At 35.5% G+C, this 17,874-nt stretch overlaps 1 protein-coding gene across 1 annotated transcript in view; it reads left to right on the top strand.

Annotated features, from left to right (window-relative positions):
• Positions 1–411: 411 nt before the first annotated feature.
• LOC113091365 (zinc finger matrin-type protein 4-like) overlaps positions 412–17,874 on the top strand; it is a 48,204-nt gene continuing 30,741 nt past the window's right edge. The window contains exons 1-2 of the mRNA XM_026256841.1: positions 412–726; positions 14,510–14,611. Of these exons, the coding sequence (XP_026112626.1) occupies positions 640–726; positions 14,510–14,611 (189 nt within the window). The 5' untranslated portion in view covers positions 412–639. The remainder of the gene's footprint in view (positions 727–14,509; positions 14,612–17,874) is intronic.

Genomic DNA, 17,874 nt, shown 5'->3' with positions numbered 1-17,874 from the left:
ATGAGATTTGATGCTGAGTGACTCTACAGACACAGGAAGCGATTTTCATTCGTTCATGTAAACCCAAGCAACCAGTCTTTCAGGCTTTTATGGTTTAATAAACCATGTATACAAAAAACATTAATGACAGAGTACTGTGCATTGAGGTAATTACATCAATAATGAACGAACGTCATGAAATAAACAATGCAGAGCAGAATTAACAAAATAGGCATGTTTATGGGAATATTATGTCAAAATATGGATCATTTTCCTTTAGAATTTTTATTTGAAAAAAATGTGTGGCTGTCTATCAGATATATGGTTTTGTATCACTCTGTAGCAAAAGGAAATGTTTGCTGTTCCAAAGGATCTCAAAGTCAAGTGTAGCCTTAGGCCACATCCTCTTTAGTGACATCCGGATGAACTGCTCCCCACCAGCCTGGGATCACTTTAAATCATGTGGCGTAGTGTCAAATCATGTAGTGCCTTATTATCTATCCCAGCTTGTATAGCCACTACTGCAGGAAAAAAGTACTCCAGCCATCCAGCCAATGGAGGACGGCGGGGCGGAGAACGCTTTGCGATTGAACTAAAGGACCGCAGGCAGCTGTACACGAGCATCCTCTATTCTCCACACGCGCCCACATCACACAGTCAATGGATTACACCTTCTCTCTCCAAGTGCAACACCATCTGACCGTGTACCCAACGCACTTATACGAGGACTACAGCTTAGAGTTACAGGTATGTTTATAAAAATGAAGTCAAAGTCTTCGCTAGTTTGTTTAGCGGAGACGAGCGCGGCTCCAAACTAACCCTTCTCCCGACACTGTTGGAGATACTTGTCAAACGCACGAGCAACATTATAAAACCGGATTATATGGTGGTGCTGTACTTTCTCAGATTTTATGCCGCTGTGACGCGCGAAAAGCCAGTTTTGGCGCGAGCTCGATGAATGTGTGGCGTGCTGTGATGTTTACATGATAAGGGACACAGGAACTGCAATTACATTTCATAGTATCATACTTGGTGTTTAATTTGAGAGACCTCAACAGTAACATTTTCGTGTGGTCTTTGTTGTAAGAAGCAAGGATGACCCCGAAAAAGGTACATTTCGGTGGCACGAGGCACTGTTGACAGAAAGCTCTCTGTTTCGTCAATCTCACAGCTGTTTCATTTACTGCAAACGATCAATTATGTAGCCTATCACTGTACAGTCCTGAAAGCAGTCAAATCAGAACTTTGATTATCTTTTTTGACTGGCTTTGAGTAACTAAAAAACAACCATTTGTATTCATTTTATTTTTCTAATCACTGTAATTATTAATGTAGCTAATACGACATGTAATAATTTTCTCTTTGTACTACATTACATACAAGTATTTAATTTGTTTAAGCAGCACCTGGTAGACTCATTTTAAATGTTTAAACTTTAAGCCTTTGAAATGAGTCTGTCCAGGTGCTGCTTAGATCACCTTTGTGCGGAACAATGGTAGAATTAATATTCTCTTTCATATTCCTTGGATTGCAAATACATGACACAAAAGCAGATGTCTTTTTTTGTAATAAGTGTCTTACCTGTTCTTTAACCCTGTGTATGTACTTTGTTCACCCAAGACTTCAGATGACGTGTGCTGTAGTTAGCAAAGAGCCAAATGTCATTCTTATAGTTTAAACTAGGGCATCACAATTATTCAAATTTCTAGTCGGGTTTACAACTATGGATGCCACAATAACATAATTGTTCAAAGTGTTCCACTTTATGGTATTCTGCACGCTTATGACATGTTTTTTTTCTTCTACATTATATTAAGGGTTTCTCCATTGTTTTAGTTTTAGTATAGCATTACAATACCATTCATATTTTTCCTTTTTTATAATTTAAAGAAGAACCCAATCCCAGGCTTAATACTATAGAAAAGCACTACAAGTTTTTCAGTTAAGAGTGTTTCCATCTTGTTATTTCTCATATAAATATACTTCATGCAGTTGAATCAAACAATTGTATAAACCTCATTCAATGTTAATTATGGTAATTGTAATTACTAATCGCAATTACAATTTCAAGGGAATAATCGACAATTATAATTTTTGTCATAATCATGCAGTCCTAGTTTAAACTCTATTTATTTATATTAAATTCTAGAATTATCATTTAGGATTATAGATGAAAAATACATTATATGTTTTAATTTTTAGCAATTAATTAGTGTACCGTCCTACAAGTAAAATAGTTGTTAAGAGAGAGCAGAATGAAAGTAAGATGTGAATTATTGATGTTCCCTTGACGCTGTTTTTCCTGTGCAGAGAAAAGAGGCTCATCTTTAATTTCTATTATTATGGTATGTTCATGAATTAAGATTCTCTGCCTGCCAGCTAGCCAGTGGAAAACAGCATAAAGAGAGAGTAATGCTAGATATATCATCATCACTGTTCATTCATTATAGATGCATCATGGTCCGAACCGTCCCGCTGTAGTGTGTTTTTCAGAGATAAGGGAACTTTAAAGTTTGCTCACTTGAACATTATTTCCTTTCAGCATTCACACGTGAGGCTCCCTGCCTTATGCCATGCTTTTAAAATTAAGCCATTTTCTCAGTATTAGGGGCAGTGGTGGGTGGTTGCTTTGCTTGAATGATCAGAGAAAATCATCCATGCACCACAAGATGGCTCTGTTAGTGTAGAATCACCTTAGAATTACCTCTGGTCTTTTTTTAACACTGACTCCTGTGCAAAGCCTGCCATATTACAGTTGCACTTTCTGTTGAGGTTCATTTTTGTAGACTGCCCTATTCACATCAGAATTTGTGATAAAATCGCAATAATTGAGAGTTGTTCAGATCATGATGTATATCTTAGCAGATATCTTTTATAGTAAAGAACAGTTGAACTCTTTGAGACATACTTTTTAATCCTCTTATTCTAACTTAAAAAGAAAAGACAAAAATGCCATCTCCATAACCACAGCATCATAATTTGTCTCTCAGGACATCTGAGGCAGAAGTGACAGCCCATTGCCTCTCCAATACTGTGTTTCCATTGGGAGGGACAAAGCCCACACTTATGGAGAAGCGTATGGAGAGGAAAGTGCCTTGCCAAAGCCCAGGGATATGATATGATATTATCTTTCACTATCTCCATTTCTGCTCACAGGAATTAAATAGCAAAGCTGAGGTTTAGACTCCCAGGCCAGCAATATTTCTACAGCAAGACTCACAGCAATGCACATATGCTGACTGAAAACCTCCTAAAATGCCAGACATGTTCTTATTTATTGAAAATATGGTGTTATCGAGTCATTTATTTTATAAAATGAGGTAGAAAAATTCAGTTGTTGCCCAAACATACCTCTTACATAAAATCTTATTATATTGTTTATCGACAGTATAATGGTTATTAGCTTTGAAGGAGTGAGGAAGGTTGATTCTCTGTGCCCTTTATTTGAACCCTTCCTTCATTTTATCAGATGTTGTTGGAGTCCCTGGGGTCCTAGTGTGATGAAGAAAATTAGTTTTCAAATTTAATCGAACTTATAATACGTAGTCTACATTAAAAGCCCTATAAGACATGTTTGTGTGGGTTAGGGTGTATATTGTTAACTGAAAGCACCCTGCATATATTAAAGGTGCAAAGAAGTTACCTTCAAATTAAATGACACATTTAATAACTGATGTCGATGTTCAAGGTCGATTTTTGTGCTTACGCCCAGTGAATCCATTGTCAGTTTGAGAACCTTGTAGTACATGTTCCGAACTCTTTTCCAGTAAATAAGGAAGTTAAACAAAACATGATTTGTGTAGAATTCAATGAAAAAGTCACATTTTACCTTGTTACGTCCTCTTGCTTTGACCTAGGCTGATTCATAATTCAGGTATGAAAGAGGTGAGTGTATGATTTATTTAATTTTTAATTTAATTTAATTTAATAAAAAAAAAAAAGATTTTGTCCAGTTTGAGTGTAATTGCTAGACTAAAAATAATTTTCCAAAGTTGTAAAACAAAGATTTTTTACAAGAAAAGACTATTTTAGATATTATTTACTTAGAAAATTCACATATAATTCAGTGTGTTGCTTGCAATTTCTTTGTAATTGTTGAAATGTTCTCAATTTCCATGTGATAATTGTTTCTACACAAATTTTTGTTTTATGGTTCTGGAAGATACATCATATTCATACATACCCGAATGCCAAAGGTGCAGCATGTGACAAACATAATGTTTGTGTTCAGGATTGAAGAAGATCTACTGATGATTGCTGTTCTCATAAATACATCATAAGCTACATACATATATGGTCTCTCTCTCGTTCTCTCTCTCTCTATGTATATATATATTAGACCAAGATTTTTACATTACATCAGGGGTTTTCAAAGTTTTCAGACTGGGGAACTCTTTAGTTCAGTGGTTCTCAGTCTAAAACAATATTCAAAGCCTACTTAATATTAATAATTATAATAATTAATAGATTCATGGAATAAATTAATAGATAAAAAATATTTAATTGCAATTTCTAGTTGTAAAGATTTTAAGCTTGCCATACATATATATATATATATATATATATATATATATATATATATATATATATATATATATATATATATATCCTGTATAAAAAATGCACATGGCATTTAAAGATTTTCATGAATTTACGATTTATATTTACAGTTCTTGAAATCACACTTTTAAAATGATAAAAAAAAAAAGTCATCTTGATGCCCTCTAGTGGGACCCATCCCACTGGTTGAGAACCACTGCCTATAAGGAAGCAATTATATTCTAATGGTTGATACAATAAGCTGATCATTATTTTTGTATACCATTATTTCCTTTTACCACAAAATTAATTTGAGATAATTGTCAGACACCCTGCAGCATTGCCACGGACCCCAAATTCTCATGCATTTTTTTTTTTCACATGAGGCCCATGTGAATGTTGAATGTCTTCCAATTAAAGTATTTGAACAGGATAATGATGTTTGACCTTCAACTATCTACAGGGAAGAAGCAATGAGCAAAGTTTTTACTTTGAGAATTAAAATGAAATGACATTGAAGTAGGACGTTTGTAAAGGTGAGGAGGGAAATTAATGTGAAGTGCTTAATGTCATATCTGATCGGTTCTATTGTAAGTTAATTTAAAATAGGCCTAGCTCGCAAACACCACATTTAAAATAGATGCTGGGTTATTGTAGCATGACCAAATTATTACATAAAGCCATCTTAATTTACTCCATGATAATCACCCACCATGACAAATGTATTATCTGCTAGGAGCAGGTCGCTTTCCTTCATCACGCTACAGTAGATTCTATCACATCTCCTTGCTCCTCTGCACATGACAGCAGATGTTTTCCCCATCCCCTGGACACATAACACCACTGTCTTCTGTAGGATGGTGGAAAAAGCATTTTGTACTATATCCACATAACATCCCATGTCATGATAAAACCCAGGCCGGTTTTATAACATCCAAACATCCAAAATTCATGAGTCTGGCAAAGAGATATACTTTGTTCTTGTGCACTGAAACATCTGCTGTGTAAAATAATCTCCTCTGTCACTTTATTTTGTAAACCATTGAAGTGAGTGGACTTGACCCACCCAGCCAGCATTTGGCTTATGACCAGAGTGTGAATTACGGGGGATTCGGGGAGTCTGACCCTGCTTCTAAATTCAATATGAGGGTAAATAAATAAATAATTTGCCAATATCTACACGATTTCAAATGTTACGCTTATTTATACATCAGTTACAGTAACCATACAGTAAGTTTATTTTGTGTTACATTTTTGAATCAATATTATCAGAATTGTCTGTTTTTGTGCAGATTTGCCAGCAAAAATATTATCTATAAAGCCACAGGAGAACTGTTTTGCATCTCTGATCAACACACAGCGGTGATTCATTACTGAATGAATCCACATTTTTGAATGAATCGATTGAATGAATGATTCAGTGAGTCATTCATAAAGACAGTCACTTGCTTCGTTTTCTGAATGTTTCATATTTGGAATATAGTTTCTTTCTTTCTTAAAATCATTTTGAATTTCAAAATTTCATTTTTTTAAATGTTATATTCCTTTCTAAAGCTACTTTTTTTAAAAATGTCTATTTAGTGCTTTTGTAATTTAACACAATAATGACTTCAAATTATCTTTAATTAATCAGCATGAAGTGCCAATCAATCTTATTAATGAGATTAATTAATTAACTTGACAGCCCTTTAAAGCATAAAAAAATGACACAATAAATTCATGTTAATTTACACCAGACACCCCACCCCACACCCCATGTCCTCTGACCCCCATCACTGTGTAATTTGCATACTCCCTATGATGCAAAGCCCTGTCAGGGACACGAAACAATTATGTGAATACAACAACATTAGAAAGATTAGCAGATGAGAACAGGCAGAACATGCCGAGCAGTGAAAGGCTCTCTTTTCTTTCTTTTACATTATTTATCTTATTTTCTTGAGACATATCTTCTCCTGTCAGTCCTGTTTACACAGTATGAGGAGCTACTCAGGACGTGTTATTTTGTTTAGGCAGAGGGGAACAAATCTTGTTTATTCTAGTATAAGTTTTGTTTGCTTTTGGCTACTTGTAGACCTACTAAAGGGCTGTTTTGATACTGAACTTTTAAAATTCTGGTTTTGATATGTTTTTTTTTTTTAAATTCAGCTTTATAGTGATCTTATAATGTGCTTAATTCAGTAACACTCATGAAATGTAATTTTACCTCTATGCTTTCATTAATATTTTGTCTTTCCACATTGCTATGGGATTGTATCACAATTTTATCACAATATGCAGTGGAGTGTGTGTGATGTATGCTTATGAAAATGAATCATCTTGTTTTTTGGGGATTTTATCATTTAACTAAAGTTTTTGAGTTTAGATAATAATAAGAAGTTTATTTAAAAAAGTAGGAATTTTGGTAAAAATTTGATTACATTTTAAAAATTCATACACGTCATATTTTCAAATTCTTATATGTGTCATGGTTTCCACAAAAATATTAAGCAGCACAACTTTTTTCAACATTGATAATAATAAGAAATGTTTCTTGAGCAACAAATCAGCATTATACTGATTTCTGAAAGATCTTAAGACTGGAGAAATGGCTGCTGAAAAGTTGAGCTTTGCAATCACAGGAATAAATAGCTTTTTTATATACTGTATATATTTAGTAAACTGCAATTTTATTGTTATTTCACAGTATTACTGTTTTACTGAATTTTTATCAAATAAATGCAATATGGATAAGCATAAGAACCTTTTTTTTATTTGACAACCCCAAACTTTTGAATAGTAGTGTGTCATTAGTCAATATTATTTGTAGTTATTGAATCATTTAAATCATTTAAATCATTTAAAGTGATAAAAGCAATTGATAATCTGCACAGCAGTTTTAACAAGAAAAACAGCAGTTTGGAGCTGTAATTTAGTGAATAGGTATGCATATCAAGACTGATGTGAAAAACTTTTCATATTCATAACGTATGAATACAGTTAACTCACTGATAACTATGTTTAGTCATTTAAATCTGTTTGTTTTTTTTGCATTAAGGTAACGACACAAAACCATGAGAGTTGTTCCTCAATGGCAGCTACGTGCTGCCTATGGTAATTCTTCTTATTTGTATACAGCACACACAAACGCTCTCCCTGTGGTTCCAGTTGCTTGAGGACATGAGGACATTACTCAGCAAACAGCACGTGTGTGTGTGCGCGCACACGCCTGTTTAAAGCATCAGCAGTTTACTTAAAGTCAATTGAAATTGAATATTTCTGACTGAAATGGTTTTATTTTTGTGTTCCTCTTCTCATCCCACACTTGCATCAAATTAGCAGTTGAAGAGGTGTATTTAGACATATTCTGCCCAAGCCGCCAAACTGACGTCATCAGAAAAGGAATACCATTCCAGAACAAATAATCGGATTTTGATTAAAAATTACCTAGACAATCTATTTTTTTCAGCGGATTAACTTGCACGGATAAATTGTTCACTTTAAGACTAGCAATGTGCGCCAAAATAAATACTGTAAATCTGGATTTCATGTGGACTTTAAAGTGGTGGTTGGCTGGGTTTTTTCTAGGCTTGATTGTGTTAATGGGGTGCAGTCTAACATGAGTTCATGCTTTGTTTAAAAAAATTCATTATTTTTCACATAATTTACCTTTATTCCACACCGATCTGTCCCTTCTCTCACAGACGCCTGGATTATTTCCTGTTATTATGAAGCCCCTCCCTCAGAAACACGTGATGGGCTGAGATTGGTCAGCTGGCTCAGTGTGTTGTGATTCGCTAAAACGACTCTAGAGTGCTTCTGAACATCCTGCCCCTCTCAAACTCAGAATGTGCTCCGGTTGTATTGTAAACAATAACATCCAATATATTGCTCAACCCTCTACATTGCGAGTAAATCACTCGCATATGTGACTAAATCTTTACCTGGGCGACTTAATGAAGTCTAATATTAGCCAACAGCCAATCAATTCTCAGATTTTACTCGCCAGTGTGTGAGTTGGAGGCTAAATGAAAGTTTAGCACAGATATATTTTCACTCACCAACCACTGTCTGACTGAGCGCTTCAGAGTTTCACTCTCCGTCAAGCGATCTGTGATATTTTTCAGTTTTTTTAGGATGTGTAACCCGCCTGTATTTGATGTACCGTAAACTCTACTGTAAAGGCGCCTGACTCTCCGTAATTTGTCTCTCACACACTCGCAGAGAGAGAGAGAAGAGAGACAGAATTGACATGCCACATGTAAACAATATTCCTTGATGCACTTTCCTGTAAAAAATCTTCAGCTTAAGAACTGCCGGTTTCTCCGGTAGTGGGCAGAGCTAATGCACAAACGGCAATCTCATTGGCTGGCACTCACCTATTATCATCCCTGTATTAATTTCAGCAAATCAGTTTGAGGGAACGCACACAACCTGATTAATATTCATGGGTTAATCCTTAGTGTGTTCTATATTGTTCTTATTAGTAGAATTCGTATAATTATTATTTTATCAGTATTTTTGTCAGTTTTTTCCCAATATTTTTTTTACAGAAACACTGAATGACCAAAAAAAGCACCACCACCAGTCGTAAGTTCAGTTAAAATGACTAATATGCATTCAAACATGGTTGTCAAAATTTTTATTCTAATTACTAAAGTTATTTTATTAAATAATACTTAATTATTATAATGCTTGACTGACTGATGTTAAGAGTGTAGTTTCAGATATTAAAAAAAAACTGTGCCATTTTACAAACATATAGGGGAAGTCGTGGCCTAGTGGTTAGAGAGATTGACTCCTAACCCTAGGGTTGTGGGTTCAAGTCTCGGGCCAGGAAGTTGTGGCCTAGTGGTTAGAGAGATTGACTCCTAACCCTAGGGTTGTGGGTTCAAGTCTCAGGCCAGGAAGTTGTGGCCTAGTGGTTAGAGAGTTTGACTCCTAACCCTGGGGTTGTGGGTTCAAGTCTTGGGCTGGCAATACCATGACTTATGTGCCCTTAAGCTAGGCACCGAACCCCCAACTGCTCCCCGGGCCCGCAGCATAAATGGTTGCCCACTGCCCTGTGTGTGTGTTCACTGCTGTGTGTGTGCACTTTGGATGGGTTAAATGCAGAGCACAAATTCTGAGTATAGGTCACCATACTTGGCTGAATGTCACATCACTTTTTATTTCATTATTCATTGTGTGTGTGTGCGTGTGTGCGCATAACCACACACACACACACACACACACACACATATCAGTCTGGCGAGTAAACAAAAAAAAAAATACTAGCCAATGGCGATTCAACTGCCAAGGTGTCCGTAGAGGGTTGATGGCTTATCAATTTGTGCCCGATTGAGATGCAGAAAATATTAATGAGGAAGATCATACGAACTTGTGCAAACACGGCTCTTAATGTTATGTTTATTTGTTGTTGTCTCGTACTTTTAGATATGCTGCTGTTTGTAGCGTCTTCTGTTAACTTTTAATATACGGTTTTATTCTGATTAAAGCTTTAATACAGCACAGCAACCGTACGCGCGTCCATGTATAACACTTCTCATTGCTATGTGAAAATAAGTGTATAAATGGAACAGTTTGTTGGAGCTTATCTGGCAATCTGTGAGAGAGAAAGAGAGAGAGAGAGAGACGCAGAGCAGGAACAGGATTGAAAACCGTTGCTTTAGAACATCGGATTTGAAACTTGTAAATCCATTAGAATCATTAGAAATGGCCTGAAGGAGGTGAGTGGGGATAGGTTCAAGCGGACAGGTACTAGGATGATTGGAAAGGATAAGTTTGGATACGTCTGCTTCTGAGGGTGGAGAAAAGTATTTGTTCTTCTGAAGTTTTTGTCAGTTTGTGGTGTGCAGTATTGGCCGCACGCCACTGATGGTTCTTGTTTTATTTGGGGAAAATATTGCAAATTCGTCAGCTGTAAGAGTTGACGAAGGAAGTGTGGGGGAGGGGGGACAAAGAAGAGAGAAGGATTTGAAAAGTGTGTGTGAGTTCTCTTCACAGAGAACATTGGACAGCCAGGGGGAAGAGGGTGTGGTGCATGATGGGCTGGATGAATGTGAGCTGGATGAGAAGTGGTCCAAGCAAGATGTTAAAGTGGAGAAAAGAGTGTAAGTAGCAGTTTAAGTGTCCAGTGCTGGGAACAGAGAGGGTGGAGGAAGTGAGGATGAAACCAGAGAGGATAAGTGAGAGGGAGAGAGTGAATGTAGGTGACCTGCAGAGGAGTGTGTGTTGTGTTCAGAGTCAGTCTACTAATAAACAGCTAATATGCGATGCATGCTAGTAAGCAGCTAGTGAGAATTGATTCTTAAAAAAAAAATTTTTTTTTATATAAAAAGGTCTTTGGCGGTCTGAAAATACACTTTCTGGTTTATATCAGCAGTTCGAGTAAAGCTATTTTTATTTGCTTTTTGCATTTTGTTCTGTAATCCATGTTGTTTGACAGCAGCTGAGGCAGAGAGTTTTTGATTAAAGATTATGAAAAAAAACTTTTGAATAACATGCACTGATAAACTGTGCACACTAAAGCTAGATACAGTTTTTCAAAAACGGAAATAGGCAAAATGTGTATTATGTTGTCTTTTAATCACATTCACATGGCAAATAAAGAGGAAAACTCTTCAACTCTGTCAGCCCCATTCCTCTCTCTAAGCAGGCCTCAAACTGATTAATAATGCAACTGTTTATTAGATGTGTGCGCTGTGTGTATATATGTGTTCATCAGAGCGATAGAGCTTGGGATCTATTGATGGCATTTTGCCTATTTTGTTCTGCTGAATTTATGCACGGTTTCCTCAGAGAGGGAGAGTGAGCTCCTCTCCCCACGCCATCTTTCTTTTTTTCTCTTTTAATTTTTTCTGTCCGTTCCTCTGCTGTACTGCATCAGCTCTGGTTACCTTTTATTTATTTATTTATCCTCATCTCTACAAAGGTATGCTGCTGGAACACCTATCTGTTGCCCAGAGCAACTAACAACAGAGCTTTGTTGTTGCCTTTACTCTGATGATGGGTAAACTGAGGTCACAGACAAAAAGAAGCCGAAAAACCATGCACAGTATCATTAATATGTGTAGTATCCATAATGTTGGTGTATGGTTTTGCAGATGCATCACAAGTTGCAACAGCTTAACTTTGTCCCTCAAAGTATGAGACACAGAGTGTAATATCAGAATCTGAAATTAAATATTGAGAAAGAGCAACTGATCACTATTGAAGATTTACCTGAGCTCTAAATCTGATGCAGATTTAGAAAATATCTGTATTCACAACAGCCTGGGACAGGTTTTTTGAGACACTGTATGAAAGATTATAATAATTGTTGCTTGAATATGGTAATGGTGCGATATCTAATATGTATGCATGAATTAGTGTAACAAACTGACTCCATTTGCAAACTATTCAGTATGTTTATTTATTCTTTTTTTTTTTTCGAGAAGTTGCAGTCATTAGCATTTGCAAATCAGGCCTTGCTAAAAATATGAATACCAGTGTCTTAATCTGGCTTTCAACGAGAGCTGCTGCTGCTGCTGCTGCGGCTGCAAAAAACAAAAAACAAAGCTAAAATCACACCGTCAATTATGGATTATATTCCATCCCACTTTTGCAATTTCAGCTAAAGAAACTAATTGATTTCCAGGCTTTGTAGATTTGCATGCATGTTACTGATTTAATTGTAAATTATTTATCCATTTTTTAAAACATTTTTATACTTTATATCTTTAATCAAAATATCATACTTCGACATAACAACAGACTTCTCTCTGGTGACATAAGAATTTAATTTAATTTAATTTCATTTGTTTAAACCCTATTCCTTTCTTGTAATCGACTGCAAGTTCATATTCAGATCTGCCTCCATCCAAAAAGATCTGTTGCTACTTCTGTTTTATCTCGACTTCAATTAAATATCAGTTGTATTTGTATGTATGTCTATTGGTTACATAAAAAGTAGCTGCCTGCAGTCATTACCAAAATGGCCATCAGGTGAATTGTCTTGTCTTTCAGGGACTTTAAAACACTAGTCAATCAAAGTTTTTGGCTTCAATTAAATTACAAAGAGGTTCATGTAAATGATGTTAATGTTTAATAAGTAGAGACACATAAACAGCTTCACCAAGTTTTATATTGAAAACCAACAAACAACAAATAAAATTACTTTTTGTTTGCATAAACACTAAAACAATAACATTACAAATGATGTCTGGATTTTAAATGACAACCTGACTGACAAAGGTTTATCTCATAACATGTATGAAATGTTTAAATAAAGCTTCGAAAAAGTTTCATAAAATGGTAAACCTCACATTTTAAACAAAGAAAAGGGACACGTTAAAACAATAACCAATTAATAAATGATTATGTACTTTATCTGCTCCGTAAATAATTCTACTTTATCTGAATTTTTTAAATGTGTAGAATCCACATCAGCTTGTTTTTCATCAAGTAGTCAAAAATTACAGCAAGACATGCAAATTCAGGCCGTTTTTTTTCTCCAGACAAAAGCTGCACACAGGCTGAATGAAAATGTAACTCTCTGTAAACCCACTCTCTGACACTAAGTGGTGCTTGTGGAACAGCAGAATTAGAGCTGTTTCCCCGTAACCTCTGTGGATAAGAACACGTTTTTATTAGGTTTTACATGGAGCGAAGATGAAACCTAAATGCCATTGAATCTCTTCTGAGAGACGGTTACTTAAAACTTTAATTAATGCTGGACAGTGTTTATTTATCCTGAGTTGTTCAAATTGTGATAATCAAATATGGTTTTAATGATAATTAAAATATGAAATGGTAATACTAACCGTGAGGAATTTTTATCATGACTTATCAAACCGCTAACCGTTTTATCCCTATCTGAAACCTAAAGAATGCTTTCTTTGCAGACAGTATATTGAGATCGAAAGTATCAAAGCATGTCTGAATCCAGTGTATTCATTGTTTCCAGTCAACTAAGATGCCTGGTAAATTTTTAAAGACATTTAGAATATCCCACAATCCTGTATGCATGGGAAGGCATGTGTAAGCGCAACTGTCTGCCTTTAAACAAAGATGGCAGCAAGCATGCCGCGTCCTTCCACATGTACCTTTGAGATGAATAGAGATGCTAAGGGACAGCTCTTTCCAGGAATTACAGACCTCTTTGGCCTAAACCCAGTTTCCTTTGGAGTTTCCTTCATATAAAACTGCTGTCTGTTAAATAAGTGACTAACTGTGTAGTATAGCAGCTGCTTTCAAACAATCTGTAGTCATTGTCTCCACATCAGTGAAGCTGTTAGTAATTGGTAGTAATAAAGACACACTAATTGGTCTATGAGGCAGAGTGTGCAAAGGACAACTGAAGAGTGATCAGTTTATTCATTAAACAGGACACACAGAAAATAAACTCTACAAAAATTCAAATCTAAGTAAAGCTTTTTATATCTATTTGCCAAAAGAAAACTGAAAATGTCTCCTACTATTCCTTTATCTCTTTATTACTTTTTCACTCCACCTGTATCTGGCTGAAGCCATCAGATAAATACTATGGGAATTTTAGGCCCTTGATTTGTTCACTTATCATCCACAAAGCACATGGTATGTAAAGTTAATGTATTTTTTTTGTGCTTTGCAGCGAATTTCCATTTAAATGCATTTATTTTTATATTTGATCACATGAAAGTCATATGAATGTTTTAATCTGTTGCTCTAAAATCCCTGCAGTCAGTTTATAAGCCATTCTGGGAGTGAAATGCAGCTCCAATAGAGGCATGTCATGTCCTCGTGCTGGTTCAGTGGTTTGATATGTGTGACGCATGCTGAAATAATTAAAGTGACAGAAACAACATGTCTTCATGAATAATTCACGTAACACATGTTTTCATGATGCCGTTTTTCCGAAAAGTATGTCTTAAATAGCAGTGCAGTACTTTCGACTTCTGTCATTTTTCCATTTCATAGTGCTCACTGCTTAGTGATAGAAGTGTATAATAAAGTGCGGAAATATAATAATGTTTTTTTTTTTTTTCTTCAGATGAAGTCAACAGAGGTGGATCAAGGCCTTTTCACAGACAGTTACTGCAAAGTGTGCAGCGCTCAGCTCATCTCAGAGTCACAGAGAGTGGCACATTATGAGGTGAGACCTGGTTTCTGTCTACATCCTGTCTGCTTGTACGTACAAATCTCTCTCAGCCCTTTTGTTTCCTTGACGTAAGTCATTTTAGATGTTGTTATCCAAAGTGTAGTTATTATACGGTCAATCCACCTAGAGCAATAAGAGGTTTAGTACCTTCAAGGAAACAGTGACAATATAGTAACAACTGGTAAATATAGCTGGTACTAGGCAGCTTTCTGGACTTCTTCCACAATTACCCATGAGAGGTTCTGAGTGCACGTCTTCTGATCTGTGTGGTGAAGAATAGCAGCCTAGCTGTATTACAGAGTGTTTCCCTGTGGTCAGTGAAAGCAGAATTATATGGCCACTCTTCAACAGAGCTGTAACCTGAACGGACCTAGATGGGAACATAATGTATTTGCCTAGGCAGGTATGGAGTACAACAAGAAGATAGTGTGCTCTTCACTGTAAAATATTAATTCTGGGTTTGTTTTGTTTGTCCGCGCCAAGTGTGTTATTGGCTGTCCCATGTGGACCGAGCCATTTTCTGAGCACCTTTGAGCCATCTAATGATTCTGTTTACAAATGTCACGTGTGTTTGTGAATTTGATTGCATTGAATCTTATTGAATATAACTTCTGACTGTCATATCAAGCTAGCGAAATTTTTAAGCCGAAACTGTATTTTTGGAGGATCAGTTATTGAAAGAAACACTTGCTGCTTTTTCAATGATGTGTTTTGGTGGTATGCAAAAACATGGATAAGCTACATCATGTAAGCATGTCAGCAGTGTGGATGTACTTCATCATGAACAAAAATGAGGCAAGAGTAGCAGTATGTATATTTTGTTGGGCTAAAATATCAAGAGGTGGCTTGTTGCCAAATAACACTTTTACGATGACTGGTTAATCACATGTGAACAACACCCTGAACAGTTCAACGATTTTTGGTTTCAGTTTTTGGCTAAATTAACATTTAAATTTTATTTTCCATGTTTTAATAAATGAAATAATTTTGACCCATCACTACTTTAGTCTTTTCAGTGGAAATCTGTGGTGCATCTGAGGCTGCTGGGTAAATTACTAAAAGCTGCTTAAAAGCTAAAAACTTTTTGCCGATTTTTGCAAACCACCACAGGCATTAAATGAAAATGCTGTCATGCTCCTAATGTGGAAAGACATGTAGTAGGCACAGTCATTGTTTTGTTAAGACCCACATATGTGGAGAAGAGTTTTTGTCTCTCTTGTTCTGTTTCACTTCAGAAAAGCTCCAAAGTGTATTGGATGGAAGCTTAAATATCCAGACTCTGTCTTATTAATTAAGCATTTTATCAGAGTATTTGTAAAAGGTTTTGACAAGTTCTTGGGAATATACCAAATAAATGTTTATTTGCATCTTAGTAAATATCACACATGATGCTCATGGCAGCAAAAAGGAAATTATGTTTGGGGGGGGGGAGACAAGAATTTCATAAAGTATGGAGTAACAACATGTTTATGAAATTCAATATAAAAATGAACATAAAGGGTCTCAAGTACACTCTAATTGTAATAAATAAACTGAAACTTAATACAAGTGACAAGAACTTTAAATCAATTGACAAGGTTCACTTACTAAATTTTGTATTTGGAATCCTTATATTATCTACTCAGTGCTTTCTGTCATTTCAAAAGAAACTTACAATGTGTTTTCTTGAACTAGTTAGGGTCTTTGTCACAGTTTTAGCATTTGATTTAATTTAGAAACAAAATAACTTGTGTTTGCATTGAAATTGTCCTGAAGCTCATTTTATTGGGAAGGGATCTGTACTGTAGAGTAGAAACATCTACAGAGGCTTTGGCGCTCAGTTCATGGTTTTAGAAATTATGCTGACGGCACAATTTGATGAGCTCTTAATCCTCACTCCTGAAACATCAAAGACTGAAAGACAGAGAGAGAGAGAAAGACAGATTGGAGGAGGGAAAGAAAATCCAGACATTTGAACTCCCCACATTTTGTATTAAAAGGAACATTAATAATGCAGAAATACAATCATGGACCAGAATAGCACTTCCAGCATTGGCTTTCATTTTATAGTCCTCAGGACACGTATCCAGGGTCTCTATTCATGTGCTCAAGTTCATTCCATACCTTTTTGTGTATTACCAAAGACTGTGAGAACATCATATGTACAGGTATGATACATGTTATTGTTAAGCTCCAGGTAAATATCTTCTTAATGATAAATCCAAGCATATTGCTGTGCAGTTAAGATTGCTAACACAATGCTTAAAGCCAAGGTGACTTTTTTTCTACTGTATATTTCTATAGAAATGTTACTAACATCAGGTATGCATTACCTAAAGCAAACAGAAGTTATCTGATTTCTCTTAAGCAGTAAGCGAGGTCTGTGGCCTGTGTCTCCATTTTGAGTATAATCTCTCTGGTGCGCTGTGCTATTTGATTTCTTTTTGTGGTCTTGCTCTCTTTCTGTCTGATTGTGTGCCCTTGGCTTATGTGTTTCCTTCATGCAATTCCAATCAGAATTGTTTAATCTTACATATGCATGAGCCACATAGCAAAGAGTGGTGAAGACTGCAGGCTCTTATTTACGTTTGGTCATGATGATATTATCAGCATTCAAGGACAAATCAACCCTCTCATTGTCTTGGACCCTCCTCTACAGGATTGGAATGGTCCATGTAAGTTTGATTCTAATGAGACTTCTGTTTCACACTAAGTTTTGAATGTGTGTATATACCATTCAAAAATCAGTACTGAAATAAATACTTTTATTTAGTTAAAACGCTTTATATGGATCAAAAGTGGCATATTTATTATGTTACAAAAAATTATATTTGTTATATAAATGCTGTTCTTTTGAACTTTTGATTCAGAATTCTGGGGAAGAAATGGCACAAGAGCAAGAAAAATATTTCCACAACTGTAATTTCCACAATAATATTCAGAAGCACATCTGGTTTTAACATTGACAATACAAATCAGCACCCATCATTGACCCATCAATCAGAAGGATCATATGACACTCGGAGTAATGGCAGCTGAAAATTCAACTTCGCCTTCAAAGGAATAACTTACATTTTAAAAATATTAAAACAGAAAACAGTTATTTTGAAATATAATTATACATATTTATTAAATAATATTTTAAAATTATTTTTTTAAATTCATTTAATTTATGTATTTTTAATCAAATGCAGACTGGTCAACAATCTTTCAAAACCATAAAAAAACGTACCAAACCTTTGAACGTATAGAATTAATTATGACTGTATACATAAGCC

Source organism: Carassius auratus, unplaced genomic scaffold, assembly GCF_003368295.1.
Source record: "Carassius auratus strain Wakin unplaced genomic scaffold, ASM336829v1 scaf_tig00214183_4049273_7079891, whole genome shotgun sequence".
In the NCBI taxonomy this organism is placed as follows: domain Eukaryota; kingdom Metazoa; phylum Chordata; class Actinopteri; order Cypriniformes; family Cyprinidae; genus Carassius; species Carassius auratus.
Note: the sequence above shows the minus strand (reverse complement) of the source record. Positions and strands in the feature narration are given on the sequence as shown.